This window comes from Octopus sinensis, linkage group LG20, assembly GCF_006345805.1.
Source record: "Octopus sinensis linkage group LG20, ASM634580v1, whole genome shotgun sequence".
NCBI lineage: Eukaryota > Metazoa > Mollusca > Cephalopoda > Octopoda > Octopodidae > Octopus > Octopus sinensis.
In genome coordinates, this window is record NC_043016.1 from 30,910,854 (window position 1) to 30,931,059 (window position 20,206).

The 20,206-nt window shown below is 38.2% G+C and overlaps 1 protein-coding gene across 1 annotated transcript in view; it reads right to left on the reverse strand.

Moving 5' to 3' along the window:
• Positions 1-396: 396 nt before the first annotated feature.
• LOC115222590 (DNA fragmentation factor subunit beta) overlaps positions 397-20,206 on the reverse strand; it is a 48,186-nt gene continuing 28,376 nt past the window's right edge. The window contains exons 3-6 of the mRNA XM_029792878.2: positions 8,060-8,221; positions 4,784-4,863; positions 2,578-2,852; positions 397-623 (exon numbers count right to left, since the gene is read on the reverse strand). Of these exons, the coding sequence (XP_029648738.1) occupies positions 431-623; positions 2,578-2,852; positions 4,784-4,863; positions 8,060-8,221 (710 nt within the window). The 3' untranslated portion in view covers positions 397-430. The remainder of the gene's footprint in view (positions 624-2,577; positions 2,853-4,783; positions 4,864-8,059; positions 8,222-20,206) is intronic.

Genomic DNA, 20,206 nt, shown 5'->3' on the forward strand with positions numbered 1-20,206 from the left:
GATGATTATGAAGAATTTGTTAAAATATTTTTGTCATAATTAAACTGATGCTTGGAACATAGATTAACAGGAGATTTTGCTGGAAGATTTTAATTGAGATCACTTTAAAACACAAAGTTTGTATTATAGAACCAGGTGTGGCATCAGGTAGAGGTTGGTATCAAAAGGGTTAATTCACAAACTTTTCTCATAAATTAATATAGCATATCCAACATACCCCATTGGTCTCCCCTTAGTCGTTATGTATTCATTATCATAAAACATTCAATTTTTCACAAATACTTTTTTGAAATATCTTCTTCCTGATGATAACAATAGTTTACTTTTCATTAGAATGGTCCAGACATAGATTTAAGAATTCAATCTTAGGTATTACAAAATAAAAATAGTGATGAGCAAATTACTAAAACACCCCTCTTTTATTTACAAATCATAAATATAAAGTTTTCCAGTCAAGGGTGGAAACACGAGATTTTTTACTGTGACATTCCCGGAACACCAGTTTAAGATTATGCCTGGTGAACAAAAGATTATAAATTTTATCACATGACAATATCTGCTTTGTTTTTTTCATCTTAGCTGCCTTTAACACCATTGGTATAACAACCCGAGTCTTCTCAATTCTGTAATAAAAGTAATCATATGTTTAGTGTGCATTAATAGTGTTGATAAATATACATAAATAAGACATTAAAAAGAGATATGACAGTTTCTCAAGCTGACCATACGTACATCTCTCATACTTAATATTTTACTTGAGAATAATTTTTTCAATATTTCATTTTCGTATTTGGTTTGCAAGGTTCTTTGTGAATTTGCACGTTGAAACAAATTTTGTTGTGTCTAGGGAGAGTCATTACAGTGATCCCTAGTTTATCGCAGTAGATTGGTTCCAAGACTGGCCGTGATAACTGAATTTCCGCGAAGTAGGGACACCATATTTACAGTACTTAATGTGTATTTGGACTTTTAAAACCCTCCCTGTACTGTTAACAACCCACCCATTACAGTAGTCTATTAATAACAAGGACAACTGTTAGGCAATAAAACTTTAGATTAAAAAAAATAAAGATTGTTACTGTTACACAGGCCAGATTTCAAAATAGAAAGCTGTGATTTGTCGTCTCTCTCCATTGCGCCAATCACAGCCCATCTTAAGTTCAAATACCCCTGTATATGCTTTTTTGCTATTTTACGCTTGTTTTGTTGTTCCTAGACTAGGAAATAATATTCATTATTAATATTTTAATGGATTTAATGAAAAATTTTAGGCGTTCATATATATATATATATATATCTTTTACTCTTTTACTTGTTTCAGTCATTTGACTGCGGCCATGCTGGAGCACCGCCTTTAATCGAGCAACTCGACCCCAGCACTTATTCTTTGTAAGCCCAGTACTTATTCTATCGGTCTCATTTGCCGAACCGCTAAGTGACGGGGACGTAAACACACCAGCATCGGTTGTCAAGCAATGCTAAGGGGACAAACACAGACACACAAACACACATACATACATATATATATATATATACATATATACAACAGGCTTCTTTCAGTTTCCGCCTACCAAATCCACTCACAAGGCATTGGTCGGCCCGGGGCTATAGCAGAAGACACTTGCCCAAGATGCCACGCAGTGGGACTGAACCCGGAACCATGTGGTTGTTAGCAAGCTACTTACCACACAGCCACTCCTGTGCCTATATTTGATTAAGATTTTATTTTTAGTTACATATATTAACTAAACCAGTTAATTTTCATGAAACAAGCCATGGCAACTTAGATTTTTCTTCATTTGTTTCAGTCATTTGACTGTGGCCATGCTGGAGCACAACATTGATTTAACAACTTAATTTTATCTAATTTTTCCATATTTTCAACAGGTAACAGACAATCTGCTTCCGTTGACTCTTAAAATTATTTCTTTTCTGGCATTTACATGCCTCTTAATTTATCACACACACACACACACATATATATAGGTGTGTGTGTTTATATATATATATATATTTCGCAAGAAATGAAGCCAGAATGCTCCGATGGATGTGTAATTACAGTGTTCATACTCGACAGAGTGTAAGTGCCTTGAGAGAAAAGTTGGACCAAAGAAGCATCAGTTGAGGTGTGTAAGAGAGACGTTTGCGCTGGTATGGTCATGTGGCGAGAATGGATGAAGATAATTGTGTGAAAAAGTGCCACACCCTAGCGGTTGAGGGAACCTGTGGAAGAGGCAGACCCAGGAAAACCTGGGACGAGGTGGTGAAGCACAACCTTTGAACTTTAGGTCTCACCAAGGAAATGACTAGAGACTGAGACCTTTGGAAGTATGCTGTGCGTAAGAAGACCCGGCAGGACAAGTCAGACCATAACCCGTGGCCTCTACCTGGGATGTAGCTGGTCCACTAATGCATACCTTTCCTTCTTGGGACACAAAACTCTAGTTGTGAAGACCTGTCGATTTGCTCGACTAAAGGCAATGCTCCAGCATGGCCACAGTCAAATGACTGAAACAAGTAAAAGTAAAAGAGTATAAGAGAAATATATTTTTGATGACTAGCAATATTGTTACTTACATATGATCCAGATCCCACATACCAAACATCAGACAGTTTTGCCTGGATGAATAAGGGTTGATCATATGTGAGTTTTCACATGTACTTTCATCAAACTTCCCTTCACATTCGAACAAGCCATCTGAGTTACAAATCCGTTCAGTTTCCAAAGCAGTCCGATCAAAATATGTTCCCTGATAAGAATTCTTCTCAAGTTTATTTTTCAGTTGGTTTACGAGTTCACGAATATCTTCAGAAACCTCTTGATCGACATCTTTCTTGAGTTTGGCACTTGCCTAAAGAACAAAAAAAAAAAAAAAAAAAAAAAAAAAGGGGTTCATGTAATCGATTTTATCAACTCAAAAAGGGAAGAAAAAGGCAAAGTCAACCTCGGAGGAATTTGACCTCAGAATGTAAAGATGGTCAAAATTCTACTAAGCATTTTTCCCAGCCTGCTAACAATTCTGCTAGCTCACCACCTTTAGTTCTACTATGATTATTACATTTGGAACACTGAGATAAATTAATACTACTGCTCAAGTTTTATGCATTCATTTCAAGTATAGAATAAAGTCACCACATTTACAATATAATCCGCCCCCCCCCCATTGTTCTGGTATGTCAACACAACTCTCTGATTTACCACCGTGTGAGAAGAAGGGAAATTTAGCATTTTATATTTTACATTTTGCATCTTGCACTATGTACAGCTTCTTGAATTTTTTTCTACATAATAAATGATGAATGCAAACATACTTGCCTTATGATGATGATGATGATGATGATGATGATGATGATGATGACGACGACGACGACAGTGGAGGTACTGGTGATGGCGGCAGCAGTGGTGGTGGTGGAGGTGGTGGTATTGGTGGTGGTGGTGGAGGTGGAGGTGGGGTTGATGGTATTGGTGGTGGTGGTATTTTCTCATAGTCCAAGAAAGATGGTTCTGCAATTTCTTGCCAAACAACCAACACAAATGATTTGTTTAATTGTGTGCTGTACATTAGCTCACTCCTTCCATCAAATCAACATTGTCTGAACAGATTGCATGGTGTGCCAAACGTCAGATGTCAAAATGGTCACCAGAGCAACATGAGATGAAGCGTTTTGCTCAAGAACACAACACACTGACTGGTCTGAAAACTGAAACCACAATCTCACAACTGTGAGTGCAACATCCTAACCACTAAGGCCATGCACCCTTACACACTTGCCTAACAAAATACATTATAAACTTACATTTACTAACAATGAAATAGACTTGGGTGCCCCAAACCTTAAGATGCCCCAATGCTTTCTTCACCACCACATCCTCTTACTACACACTTTTGCATATATACTCTACCCAAAACTGGAATAACATGATGACCACTGCCATGTCCATCCATTCAACCAAATATGAGAATGAAACTGAGAAGTGACTTGAAATTAAATTTTTTATATAAAAACTTATACATTATTCATCATCATCATCATCGTCGTCATTTAACGTCTGTTTTCCGTGCTAGCATGGGTTGAACAGTTTGACCGGGGTCTGGAAAGTCAGAAGGCTGCTCCAGGCTCCAGTCTGATCTGGCAGTGTTTCTACGGCTGGACGCCCTTCCTAATGCCAACCACCCCGTGAGTGTAGTGGGTGCTTTTTACGTGCCACCAGCACAGGGGCCAGAGGAGGCTGGCAATGTCCACAATCGGTTGGCGCTTTTTACGTGCCACCGGCACAGACACCAGTCAGGGTGGCGCTGTCATCGGCCACGTTAGGATGGTGTTTTTTACATGCCACCGGCACAGGTATCACAACTATAATTTCCATTTGATTTTTATTTTGATGTTGATGTATTTGACTCAATAGGTCTCCTCAAGCACAGCAGGTTACCCTATGTTCCAAGGTAAGCACAGCAGGCCGTCCTGCGAGCCATGAACTCACTTCATTTGTCAGGTCTTCGCAGTCACAGCATATCTCCAGAGGTCTCGGTCTTTTGTCATTGCCTCTGTGAGGCCCAACATTCGAAGGCTATGCTTGACCACCTCATCCTATGTCTTCCTGAGTCTGCTATTATTACTTATATAAATTATGCCCATGCTTTTAGTTTCTTGGTTGAGTCATACCTGGATTGATTTGAAATGGTGACACTGCTATTGTATTACAATGAATAAAGATTTCAAGTCATTTTCTTATTCTTCTCAGTCTTGGATTATATTTCTATGCAGTTATAAATATACTTACATCACTATAATATTTCTTTACACGGCTCTGTGCTTTGTAATTCATATATTCTGATTTGGTTTTAAATGACTCTCTAACTCCTAAAATATTGAAAAACAAAAGTATCATTAAATTTGGTATAAATAACACTTCAAATATGAAGTAATTTGTTAAATGTTATCTAATGATGACTATTGAAATTTTGATTCAAGTTATAAGCATAATTTTTACCAAGTATTAATACAAATTTTAAAACTACTTCTACTTCTGTAGGTATATGATCAGAAAAGATGATGAGAATGGGATAAAAAAATGTCTTATACCATCAGTGAAGGCTACCATAGAATAGAATGATCGAGAGAACACCATACCCAGTGTTTATCATGAGTTGCTCATTTTCAAAGAGGGCATATTGTGGGTTCTTTTGAGGGTGGACTTAGCCAGCATAAGATGGTACATGGAACTGTTCATAATGACCACAAGAAATGTTCTGGATGACCACAGACATCAACGAAACCCACAAAGCAAGAAAGGGTGAAAGAATTGTTATATCAGAGTTCAAAAAAATTTGTGCAGCAAATGAATTCTGAGATATGAATTTCAGAATGAAGTGTCCATTGCATTTTGAAGTGCTGTCATTGGAAAAGTGACATTCTAATAATAATCCATGCTCTCAATGAAGATGATCCAGACCAAATAGTATTAGCAAGATTCACACATTCCAACAAAGATTGTTTAGAATGATGAGGCTACACTGAAATTAAATGCTTCAATTAACCACCACTGAATCTACTGGGGATCTGAGAATCTACATATTATGAAGGAACATCATGTTAATTTACCAAAAGTTACAGTATGGTGTGGCTTGCCATCAAAAAGATTAATCGGACTGTTCTTTTATTTATTTATTTATTTATTTATTTACTCTTTTACTTGTTTCAGTCATTTGACTGTGGTCATGCTGGAGCACCACCTTTAGTCGAGCAAATCGACCCCAAGACTTATTCTTTGTAAGCCTAGTACTTATTCTATCGGTCTCTTTTACTGAACTCCTAAGTTACGAGGATGTAAACACACCAGCATTGGTTGTCAAGCGATGTTGGGGGCACAAACACAGACACACATATATATATATATACATATATACGACGGGCTTCTTTCAGTTTCTGTCTACCAAATCCACTCACAAGGCTTTGGTCGGCCCAAGGTTATAGTAGAAGATGCTTGACAAGGTGCCACTCAGTGGGACTGAACCTGGAACCTACTTACCACACAGCTATTTATTTAATTTTATAGTACAGTGCTTGGTCCTATAACTTGAACTAATTCTGACAATCTGACAAGAGGACTTTGACAATGTGGAGTTTTATTTCCAGCAAGATGGGACACCTCAACACTACCATACTTATGTAAGGATGTCAAAATGGTCATCAGAGCAACATGAGATGAAGGGTTTTACTCAAGAACACAACACACTGACTGGTCTGGAAACTGAAACCACAACCTCACAACTGTGAGTGCAACATCCTAACCACTAAGGCCATGCACCCTTACACACTTGCCTTACAAAATACATCATAAAATTACCTTATGTAAGGACCCACCTTGATAAAATTTTACTGAACAGGTGGATTGAATGAAGAGGTTTAGCAGAATACACTCAGTGTTCATCAGACCTCATAGCACTAGCCTTCTTTTTATGACTTCTAAGAAATCATCAACCCAGAATATTTAATGAAATTATCAGGAGAAATTTACAATTGATAATAGTTCTCAAATATATCCATGGTTATCAATTTTATTATCTAAACCATCTGAGCTGAGCTAGTAATGTTGATTGACATTATAAAATATGTAGCCATTGTTTTAATACATAGATGGTCTACTGAAAGCAGCAACTTAAAATTGAGCATTTTAAAACACTTATAAACTGGGATACAGCAAACAATAATTCTAGAATCAAAATCTGAATGATACTGAGGAATTACACATAATTTCATACTCATAATATTAAACTAACGACACCATACAGAATACTACAAATAAGAGGAATTCTGACTATATTTAGGATACAGAAACAGTGACAGTGCTAACACAGTGGATAATTTTTTTTTCTTTGAGATATTTATAATTCAAGCAGAAAAACATTGAGTTTTTATAAGATGCATTATTGACTTTTTAAAAGTTCATTTAGATTTAATTTAAAGCTTTTGTGCATAGTGATCATGTTTCCAGTGTCAGTCTTGCAACTATAGCTCACCCTTTAGTATTCAAATTATTCTGTCAAATGTAAAGGGTAAAGATCCCCTGCAGTCATGAAAGACCATGGGATTGCACTTAGAAAGTTCCCCTCTGAAATGCAAGTCCATGAGCAGTTGCTCATGCATACCAGATATTTCCATATCACCAATGTTATCCATGGGAAAGACAAAGGCTGATACAGTTTGGCACCAGTGATGTCACAACTCATTTCTACAGCTGAGTGAACTGGAGCAACATGAAATAAAATGTCTTGCTCAAGAACACAACATACAACCTGATCCAGGAATTGAACTCACTACCTAGTAATTATGAGTTCAACACTCTAACTACTGAGCCATATGTCTTATTTATTTACATTGTTTTGAATTAACCATGCCTAATCTTGTAGCTTTGAGATTTCAGTGATGTGACAGTTAATTTTCAGAATGACATTGTAGGATAGGTGTGGGAGGCCACTTCTGGTCAGTTTGCATATAAAACAAGTAGAATATTTAGGTCTAATATGGTTGGTTATATTTTGAAGGGTTACAGTTATACTTATTTAACACTCAATAATATTGTTGTTGTTTGTTCCTTCTCAAGCCATGCCTGGCTCATAAGGCCGGTTTCCCAGTTTCCCACCTGGACAGGATGCCGGCCCGTCGCAAGTGAGCTGCAAGATGCAGGAGGAAAGAGCGTGAGAAAGCTGTGGTGAAAAAGTCAGCAGAAGTCCGCAATTACCTTCAGCCAGAGCCACGTGGAGCTTAGGTGTTTCACTCATAAACACACACATCGCCTGGTGTGAGATTCAAACCCACACGACCATGAGTCCGATGCTCTAACCACTAGGCCATGTGCCTCCCCACCCCATAGTATACATAGCCCTTTTTAGTGTTTGATAATTAGAGTGGAAAAGTGGTTTTTTTTTTTTTCATTTACACTCAAATGAAATGTGGCTAAAAGCAAGTAGCTGTTAAGGTGTTTAGTATGTTAAGATGCATAAAAATAAGGAAGTGCCAATTTAATGCACTTTAATATAAATCTAAGAATTCAAACCTGCAAACCAATTTTCATCTTCACTTCGAAGTTCCAAGCACGACTTGTCATCTCGAGTTTCTTTCTTCCACAATTTTTCTAGAACATCAGGCTTCAAAAAATCATGTAGATCTAAATTATGCTCAGAAATTGCCCTGAAGATATTTTGGATATTGTTTGTTACTGCAAAATACAAATTTTTAAGTATAAATTTAATAAACTTGAATTAAAAATACATTTGTTAGAAAAATATAAAAATAATTAATTAACAAGCAAATATTTCCACACCACACCATATCTCTCTGGCAATCCTATACTGTTTGAAATTCCACAAGCCAAACCACACTTACTTATATTCATTTTACAGGGAGTTTATGAATTTTCTAATCTAAAGGAGTAAACTTTAATCCCCTCCTCTATCATTTATTTATGCTTTGCAGTGCTATGAACATCAAATTGTTGAATTTTTGCCATTTTCACAGCTTTCTTTTTTTTTTTAATGGTTTTGCTAACAATTCTTTAGTTGACCTGCCTATGTGCAGGTGGGAGATGAAGTCTGGGTCAAGCCTCCAAAGGCACATTACACATCTCAGTGGAACAGAGGAACAGTGATGGTTGTTAATTCCAAAAATAACATTTCTGTGGCTGGAATGCTGCGTTATGTCTTGGATGTTTGTAGGATTGTCGCTTCATCGGATGACAAAGGTGGAGGAGAGGAAGAGAACGAGGCTCTCTTCTTATGGAGATCACATAAGTAAGGTGAGGAGGTGATCTTTGAGATCAGGGGCACGTGTGGGGATGAGATGAGCAGGAAGGAATGGGCTGTGACATCAATGATCAAGGGGCTTGACTGGAACAGGAAGAGGGAGAGAGGAAGTGAGGGAAGGAAGACAAGGGGTCAGCCTGTTTTGTCTTGGGTGCTCATGACAAACAGGCATGAAGTAAGCAAGCTAGAAGGGGACAAGCACTAGCAGCTGCAGTCATTAGGTGCACAGGCTGGGCACAAGCTTCGGATTGAGTACAACTAGACAGCAAAATGACAAGAAGATAGACAAATTGTTACTTATTTCCTCGCAGTACAGTTTCCTTGTACAACACATTAAAAAGGAAACAAAGTCTTTTCTACAATATTACCAATTTGCACAATATATTGACCATAAGACACTAAAAATTTAACCAAATAAACCCATTTTTAGGTATTATCTACTGAATCACATGGCTAACCTGTTTACTAAGAAAAATCTCAACAGGATGCTAAAATGTTAAAAATTAAACACAAATGTATAATAATAATAATAAAATTAATAATGATAAATTTCTATTTTGGGGGAGGGAATTACATTGACCCCAATGTTTCACTGGTACTTTAATTTATCAACTCTGAAAGGTTGAAAGGCAAAGTCAACCTCAGCAGAATTTGAACTCAGAATGTAGCAATGGGCGAAAGACTGTATAATGATGACGATGATGATGATGATGGCTTCTCCCGCCAAAGACAACATATGAATGTTCAGCTTTTGCTGTGAATGACTTGCACAAATGATTTGTTTATACTGATCAAATGTGTGTGCTGTACATTTGCTCATCTCATTCCGTCAAATCAATGTTGCCTGAACAAATACATGGTGTACCACGCGTTAAGGGTTGAAGTGATAGCAGAATAATGCGAGATGATGTTGTAGCGGTCTCTGATATCCTCACTGTTTGAGAAACACGGCAAGAATGATCTTGTTTGAGATTACAGCCATCTTTGGCCGAGTTGTTCCAGTTGTAACCACTAACCTGATTAGTTGACATGTGGCGCGATTTGTCTCTACTTATTTCATGCCACTGGCCAAAAGCCAACCAATCACGGCCCTTGGTTAAGGTCCGTTTTTCTAGGCTCTGTTGAGCCACCTTACTTGTATATAAGGGAGTGAATCCCTTCACCAAGCGTCTTTGGTTTCCAGTCCTTGTAAGGACTGAACCTCTAATCACAGAGTTACTCAACATGTTCCAGTCACAGACAACAGACGATCAGCAACGACGATGCTAATGTACACCCGCAACAGAAAGCCTACTATCTCCGCTACCGTCACCATCATCATCGTCCACTTCAGACATGTACACACTAACATCACAGAACCACGCTGTTAGAGTGAACGCCTTCACCAAGTAGAAACAGTCCATCTGAAGAAATCTATATCTGGAGAACCAGCTCGCCGATTTGAGACCACGACCGCGGCTCGACAATAATTCGCCCAACCGGCCTCCACCCGAGACACAACATCCTGATATCGAACTCTTACACTTCGTGTACCTCAGAACAGTAAATCAATTTCCATTATGAACTCCATGCTCTGTACCTACTATGTCACACGCTTTCACACTTATTGTATCTGTCACACACACGAACACACAGACACAAACACGTGTTGCATGCACACACACGCACTTGCTAGCACTCACAACCTTCTAACCTTAACACCAATTGTAAATAAAATCTTATCTTCTCTCAAACAGTGGAACGGCCTTGTAGTCAATTCATCTATATTCTGTTGGCACTGCATTGTATAAAATTGTATTAATGGCTTATCTTATTTCACTAGGAATGCGACCGTGTGACTTACCTATGTCACCAACCTCAACATACGGTCATATTCCCTACAATGTGTTTTCCACAAGAACACTACGCACCATCCAGTCTAGGAATTGAAACCACGATCTTGCAATTGTGAGTGCAACACCCTAACCACTAGATCATGCATCCACACTAATAGCCTGAAATTTCATGGGAGGGGCTAATAATAATAATAATAATAATAATAATAATAAAATAATAATAATAATAATACTTCTTTTATTCTTTTATTCGTTTCAGTCATTTTGACTGAGGCCATGCTGGAGCACCACCTTTAGTTGAGCAAATCGACACCAGGACTTATTCTTTGTAAGCCTAGTACTTATTCTGTCAGTCTCTTTTGCCGAACAACTAAGTTACGGGGGACGTAAACACACCAGCATCGATTGTCAAGCAATGATGAGAGGGACAAACACAGACACACAAACATATACATACACATCATCATCATCGTTTAGCATCGTTTTCCATGCTAGCATGGGTTGGACGGTTCAACTGGGGTCTATGAAGCCGGAAGGCTTCATCAGGCCTAGTCAGATCTGGCAGTTTTTCTACGGCTGGATGCCCTTCCTAACACCAACCACTCCGTGCGTGTAGTGAGTGCTTTTTACATGCCACCCGCACAGGTGCCAGACAGAGCTGGCAATACATATATATATATATATATATGATGGGCTTCTTTCAGTTTCCATCTACCAAATCCACTCACAAAGCTTTGGTTAGCCCAAGGCTATAATAGAAGACACTTGCCCAAGGTGCCACACAGTGGGACTGAACCCAGAACCATGTGGTTCGTAAGCAAGCTACTAACCACACAGCCACTCCTGCGCCTATATATTAATAATAATTTTCACATAAAACTTATTATATATTAATAATTACACTAATTACTACAAAATATTTCTAAATGTATTTCATGATTTATTATAGTGAGTCTGGTTTTATCTGGGGTTTTTTTTTGTTTTTATTTTTTGATTATTTAGTAGACTACGTGTAGATGTCAGATGTAAAACACGTGCAGCGAAAAAACTGTATACAAGTAAGATTTTGAGAAGGGAATACTGGACAATGTATTTAACATGGGACTAGGGAAATGAGGTATAGTAGAGGTATAGTAAAGAGATGGGTAAAATAAGTAGGTTTGAGTATAGTGGCCATGCAACTCATTAGCTCAAAGCCCTTATAACACCAGTAGAAATAATGGATGGAAGATACAACAAGATATCTATGAAATGGAATGTAATGATATCATGAGTGTATATCTCCTTGTCTTTCTTTTACTTGTTTCAGTCATCAGACTGAGGCCATGCTGAAGCAATACCTTGAAGAATTTTTGGTCAAACAAATTGACCCCAGTTTTTATTTTTATTTTAGAATTCGTACTTATTCTATTGGTCTCTTCTTGCTGGACCACTAACCTACGGGGACATAAACACACTGACATTGGTTGTCAAGCAGTGGGTGGGAGACAAACCACAGACAATCACACACACACATATATACACATATGCATGCACACACACACATACACACACACACACACACACACACACACACACATATACACAATGAGCTTCTCTCAGTTTCCTGTTTACAAATTCCACCCACTAGGCTTTGGTAGGCCCAAGGCTATAGTAGAAGACGCCCAAAGTGTCACACAGTGGGACTGAACCCGGAACCATGTGGTTGGGAAGCAAAGAATGGAAAGCAGATATCAAATGATGATGATGATGATATATTTTTATGTTGTGTGCATGTGTGTGTGTGTGTATGCGCACATGCATATGTGTATAGTGTGTGCATATGTTGTGCTGTGTGTGTTGTGATGTGTGTGTGTGTGTGTGTGATGGCACACAAATGGTCACCTCACTCAAATCAGTCTCTTCGTCACCTCACCACTGCTCTTGCACATCTCTCGTATTGCAGCTCTGCCCACCTCCTGATACCAATTTTCTTTGTTGTTATCCAGAACCATTACTTCATCCATTAACATTGTTCTCTACACTCATACAGTGAAGGTGCATGGCTCAGTGGTTAGAGTGTCGGGCTCACAATCATAAGGTAGTGAATTCAGTTCCCAGACTAGGCTGTGTGTTGTGTTCTTGAGCAAGACATTTTATTTCACATTGTTCCAGTTCACTCAGCTGTAGAAATGAGTTGTGATGTTACAGGTGCCAAGCTGTATCGTTCTTTGCCTTTCCCTTGGATAACATCGGTGACGTGGAGAGGGGAAGCTAGTATGCATGGGTGACTGCTGGCCTTCCATAAACAACCTTGCCTGGATTCATGCCCTGGGGGAGAACTTTCTAGGTACAATTCCAAGGTCATTCTTAGTTGTGTGGTAAGAAGTTTGCTTCCTTCCCAAACACACGGTTCCAAGTTCAATCTCACTGTGTGGCACCTTGAGTAAGTGTCTCCTACTATAGCCTTAGGCTGACCAAAGCCTTGTGAGTGGGTTTAGTTGACAGAAACTGAAAAGGCTTTTGTGTGTGTCTGTGTGTGTGGTGTGTGTGTGTTGTGTGTATGTGTGTGTCAGTGTTTGTCCCCCACCATTGCTTGACAACCAATGTTGATGTTTTTACATCTTTTACATCTTTGTAACCTACAGTTCAGCAAGAGAGACCGAAAGAATAAGTACCAGGCTTTAAAAAAATATGCACTGGGGTTGACTCATTTAAATAAAAATTCCTCAAAGCTGTGCTCTATCATGGCCACAGTCAAATGACTGAAGCAAAAGATAGTGTTTATGGCAGTTGATCATTGTAAAAATTTAGGTCAGAGTAACCTAATAAATAATAAGAAATAAAATATTTCTTCATAAACCCTGTCAAGTTATGCTCACTTCGTTTCTTTTTTGTTTTCACACAAGCTTTATATTCAGTATCTGTTTTCCTAACATACACAAGCATCACACAACATGATTTTCACTGTGAGAGAGGGATAGTCCAATCCTTGACAGCAGAGATAAGGACTTCTGGAACATTCTCAGTCCCATGCTTATAATAATAATAATGAAATTATTGTATACAGTGCTCACGTGCACCACAACTTGTCAAAGGTGCGTATAAAGTATATGCAGTAATGTACAAATGTCTGGAAAGCGAACAATGTATGAGTCAGATACATGCCTGCGTGTGTATGGAGGGGAGAAAATCAGGTGTAGTGTTGGCGAATCTCAGAAAGCATGGAAGTTTTGAAGGATGCAGTGCTCCAACAACTTACAACTGATGCCGGCAGTCTGTTCCATGCTTCAGCAACTCTTAGCATGAAAAAATGCTTCCGAAAGTCATGGGAGCTGTGCTATTTTCTGACTTTGTAAACATGTCCACAGGTGTTAGACAGGTGGAGTTTGAAAAGGTGCTCAGAGTTATTGTTTGTAAGATGGTTAATAATTTTATGGGTGTCTGCCATGCTTCTCTCTTCTCATTAGACCATCCGGATAATACTAACTGCCAACTTCTGTAAAGCTTACTGGGGAACTGTTGGGATATGAAGCATCCCAACTGACAGCAAATCCAGAATAATTCTATTACAGTTTAGAAACAGGAGCTCATTTAATTTCTTTTCTGCTTTCACCCAACCTCTTTATATTTAGTGTCCGTTTTGCTAACATACACAAGCATCACACATGATTTTTCTCTCTGAAAAGATAGATAATCTAATTCTTGCCAGCAGAAATAAGGGCTTCTGGAACATTTTCAGTCCCATGCTTACACTTCTCCCTTCTGATTAAATCATTTGAGCAATATAAACTTCCAATTTCTGTGAAGTTTACTAGGGAACTGTTGGGATGTGGAGCATGCCAAATGACAGCCAACCCTGTATAATTCTGTTGCAAATTAGAAACAAAAGTTGAGAACTGAATCCTGTCATACACCCACCAGCATATTAAATTCCTGACTGAATCTATTGCTAATTTGTTAATGACTTTCACTTTGCTGATAGTGCTCCTGTACACAGCATGCACAGTTCTAAAACACCAATTGTTTACACTGTCTAACACTTAAGCAACCAGTCATACATTAGTAACCACAACCTGCTTCCTCATCTTAACTAATTCTCTTTCTAATAGGCTGTAATATAACTCCTTCTGCTACTTGCATAATTCAGTTGGTTTATCTAATTTATTAATTTATGTTTGGATCATTGCTTCATTATAGAGCATTTCCTTCGCTCTTGTAACAATTTGCAATATTACTATGTCAGTCATCAGAATGGCATCTCCCTGAACCATCCATCCATCCATCCATCCATTCATACATCCACACATACATACATACATACATACATCAGGAAGTTGATTGTTATGGCCAGTGAGTGACCATTGGTTTCACACCTATAAAGAGCTTAACCATATAGGCAACTTGTCAGGCTCAAATGGCTGAATGGTACATAACCTTTCTACAACTGAAGGAAGACATAATGGTCAGTTAGTTTTATAAACAAAAATACTTCTGGAATGGTTGTGCAGGTGTAACAAGTGGCACAGGGTTATTTCCCATACATCAGTTCCAGCCATGGTGATATTCGAAGACACTGGCACAGTTCTATTCAACAAATGGGGAATTCCAACCATGTAACAGGAAACGTCTTAGATGAGGGCATTGACTAAATACTTCTTACCTGGAGTTTAAAAAGGTCCCTGGGTCAAGCAAGTTTTATAGGATTCTTGCTCTCTCTACCAAGCAAAGCTAGCATCGTTTGCTCCAATTTATAAACAAGTCCCTGATTATGTACTGGATCCCTTCCTCTTTTAAGTGCCATTCAGTGCTGGTTAGGGACATGATGTTGCTCCTTTCTGGTATCCTAAAAGAGGAACTGTGGTTGATCAGACATTGCTTAAAAGGAGCACTGGCTGAAGCAACATATTTCTATGTCTGTGCACTGGTTGTGCTACAACCACTATTTCTTCATTAACTCCAGGCCTGATTGTATTGTTGTTGCTGGAGTAACTGCTGATTTTGTTATTCCCAGACGTGATCCTGGTGGTTCAGTAGTTGCTGGCTTAGCATAAAAAATCTCTTGATTTGAGGGGAGGTTCAAGATCCACTTGCTGACACCCTTCACTAGGAATCTGAACATGACAGGAGCTGTGTTGATATAGGACAGCTTCTTCTTTGGCTGTGTTGACATAGGACAGCTTCTCGTTTGGCTGGGCCTGTATGAGCAGGAGCCCAAGTCTAATGTAACATCTGAAAATTTTACAGCCCCCTCCCCACCCCCTGACTGGCTTCCATACTGGTGGCACATAAAATGCACCATCCAAATGTGATTGATGGCAAGGGCACCTCACTGGCTTCCATGCCAGTGGCACATAAAAAGCACTATCTGAACATGATCGATGCCAGGGCCACCTGACTGGCTCCTGTGCTGATGGCACATAAAAAGCACACACTACACTCTTGGAGTGGTTGATGTTAGGAAGGGCATCAACTGTAGAAACATTGCCAGATCAGATTGGAGCCTGGTGCAGCTGCTGGATCTCTAGACTTCAGTTAAACTGTCCAAACCATGCCCACATGGAAAACGGACATTATACGATGATGATGATGATGATGATGATATATACATACATATTTCAAACAACTGATATGGAAGGTGGAGTGTAACTAAAAGTTTTATTTAGCACAACAATCGTTTTGGCTGCCTTCTGCACTGCTCCTTAGTGGGTGGGGAACGATGTAATGACATTGGATGCATCATACAGAGCAGGAAGACTCATCAGGTGATGAAACATGGTTGAAAAGTTAAGATTTACATTTTGCTCCAAGTTAGATGCTGCTGATATTATTGTGTGTTGCTAGTAGTTCGCACACATTGGTGAAGTGAGGATACTGGTGGTTGATAAAAAATTAAAAAATACAAAGAATCTAATGTGAATGGTGGGGGTTATACTTGTAGTTAGGAAGTGGTTGATAAAAAATATAAAGTACGAAAAATCTAATGTAAATGGGGGAGGTGTGTTTAAGGCATTAGGCTGAAAGACCCTAAAGTGTGTGAAAACCTTTGATAGCTGGCTATGGCAGTCATGCATGAAAGTGTGGTCAAGATTTTAGTGGGGGTGTAATTTCTGTCTTTAGACTTGATGGCTGCTTATACCAACACACACACACACAAACACATATACATGTGCGAATGTGTATATACACATACACATGCATTCACACACCCACAAGCACATAAAATATATATATATATATATACATAGATATGGGCACACATCACTCTTCCCGTCAATTCACACCTCCACCTATATAGACACATCCATCTATAGTAACACATACACCAACGCATACACACATGCAAGCACATGTGTGCATATATATATATATGCCCACATATAATTACATGCATAGATATCTATGATGGTACAAATAAAGAGGAAGAAGCAACCACTAAAACAATATCCAACGGAATTTTCCATTCATGAACATTTCCAACCCATTGAATAAGAAATATTTAACCCTTTAGCATTCAAACAGAACTGAGCCATATCTAGCCCAAATATTCTTCCTGTTTTATGTTCAAACTGCTTGATCTAGTCTCTTGTGCCTACCCAACTATGTTATTCTAAAACTAAGCAAGTACATTATCAAAATCTCAAAGTAATCACATTTTGATTAATTCAAAACAATGTGAATAAAGAAATATTGTATTTGACAGAGTAATCATTTGATAAAGAAAACAGAATATTTTATCTACAGACTGAAATGGTACACTTATATTTTCAACAAAAGAACATGGCAGGATGATGCTGATTGCAAGTATGGTTTCATGTATAGAAAGAATTCTGCAGCCAGTAAAGAATTTGAAACTTTTGAAAGAGATATTTTTGGAACTAATAAAAAAAAAAAAATTCCACAAAGTGAGTAATGAATTCCAAAATACTCTCAAGGGAAGTCTACATTTCATGAGAAATTCCAACAAAATAAAGTATTAGCAGTAAAGAAAACTGCAAATTTAATTTGATATCATGGAATTTTACCCAATTGATAACAAGGCCTGTGCTACTTAAGGCCCTACTTTAGTTAGAAAAAAAAAAATGTGTGCTGTAACTGACTCAGATAGTGACATGATATTGCATGCCAGGAAATCTTTACTGCTTTTAATGATTCTACCTCGTTCAAGAAAAATGGCAAACTTTCAGTTGACATAGGAATGGATCAGAATTGTGTGTTCATAGGGATATGTATTTTACATTGCATACATACATATTTCCCTTCTTAGAATCAGGTCTATACTGGGATGACTGCTTTATTGTCACCTACTACATCAAGAGGCAGGATCTTGATAGGCTTCAGAAGAATATCATTGCATTCTTCCAATGCATTGTCTTTACATTCTCTGTGCAGTTATTGCAATTTGCTGCCCACAACTTTTCTCCTCTGTAGCTGCAGGCATATTTTGTTGCCTTGAGAAGAGTGCTTAAAATAAACACATCACTAATTTAATTTCCAGTACTTAAAGGTATAAACAAGTAATTTTCGATTCAGAACGAGGCTGAACATTCGTTTTCTGCTGAGTTTTTCATTACTTATATACTAACTACAAGGAGATCAAGCTTTGAAATCGAACATAGTTTTTTCGATGTCTTACTGAACAAAAATGGCCACCCCTGAATTTGAAGCTTTTCTAGAAGAAATCTTGTTTGATTCCAACTCAGATGACAATTTTGAAGGATTTACTCAGGCAGATATCACTGGTAAAATTATTCAACATAATGATGACATAGATTGCGCTTACAGTTATATTGAGAACAATGTGCCAAGTGGATACTATCACCCATGGCTGGCTGATTTAAGGAAAGTACTAACCCCAAAGAGGTACATTTCTTATGCATTACATAAAAATAGTATTCATCCATTACTTTATTAGTATGCAAAGCACCAATCTGTACACACAATACAATGAAAGTTATAACGATTTTAAAACAGTAGGAGCTCATGTTTTTTGTTACCTCAAAAATAATGCAGTGGCAAGGGAAACTATTCTAGGGGTAAATCAGCGTGCTATAGGTTAAAGATCGCAATTAACATGAACTTCAGTGGTATTAACTTATTAGACATCAATTTAGAAATGTGATCCAACACCCTTATGCCTTACCATTATCCTACCAAAAGGCTATTCCTATTTCTTTATTGCCCACAAGCGGCTAAACATAGAGGGAACAAACAAGTACAGACAAACGGATTAAGTCCATTTTTTTATTACGCACAAGAGGTAAACACAGAGGGGACAACACAATCTGATTTGGGGTCAGATTTACAAATGATAAATTACACAAAAATGAACTTTAAAAATTTTACACAAAATGGCAATATATATTTAAAAACGAAGAAATCGAATGATGGAACAGACCGGAAGACATTATGGATGGAGTGGGGAGGGCAGGTTTAGCTCGGACCCCACAAGCCCCGCCTCGCCACTGATACCTTGGTTTCATTCTGTTTTACATCCATGCGGTTCCATTCACGTGCAACATCCATGCTACGTTCTTCCATGACCCCAGTGCATCACTGGTACTTAATTTATCGACCCCAAAAGGATGAAAGGCAAAGTTGACCTCAGCAGAAATTGAACTCAGAATGCAGCGACGGACGAAATACCACAAAACATTTTACCCGGTGTGCTAACTTTTCTGCCAACTTGCCGCCTTAAGATATTCTATAATACTAAGGGTTCCAATCACCCACCTTGTATACTTATGAACATGGTCAGTAACATAGGTAAATTTCCTCCTTGTCATTAAAATGGCATTTAACAATAGCTGTGGTGGTGGTGGGGAGACAAAGATGCAGTCCACTCTGGCTGACATTTTTATCGGGTGGCACTTGGCAGGTGCAGGTGGGGAGTCTGCTGCATGAAACTGTTTAGATTTGGCAGCCCAAGAAGCTGAGAGGAGACAAACCTAAAGGACTGCCCTGGGCAGCACACACTCTGGCTAAACTTCTGATCTGCTATGCTGGAAGTGAATACAACCATGGAGATTGCACAGAAGTATAAGTAAAAAAGTTTTGTTGAATAACATTTATCTTCAGAATTAGGGCTAAAACAGCAAGAGATTTTGTTAGTTTTCTATCAAAGCATTTTCCCAGAAATTTATAGCAGAATCTTCTGTTGTGTCTGGGGAGAGTTATTTTCTTTTTGTGCTTTATAATGTAACACACTCACCAGTAAAAATTTCCACTTATTTCTTATTTTTATTTTCCTAAAATTTTCATTGCATCTTGCTACCGGCGAGTGTGTTACATTATAAGGCACAAAAAGAAAATGACTCTCCCCAGTCACAACAGAATATGCTTCAACACACAAACTCATATAAAGAATCTTGCAAACAAAATTATAGCAGAATGTTTTGCAGAAAATCTCTGAAGATTAGCTATTCTTGCTATAACAACTTTGTCTAGTCTGATGCAATACAAATGTTCATTAACCAGCACAATATTAGTAGGCTCAACAAATGTAATGCATATGATGATGGTCCTTAAATGTAATTTCAATTACCTCAATTCCTGTCCTCTAAATGGTAACTTCCTGATAAAAAAAAT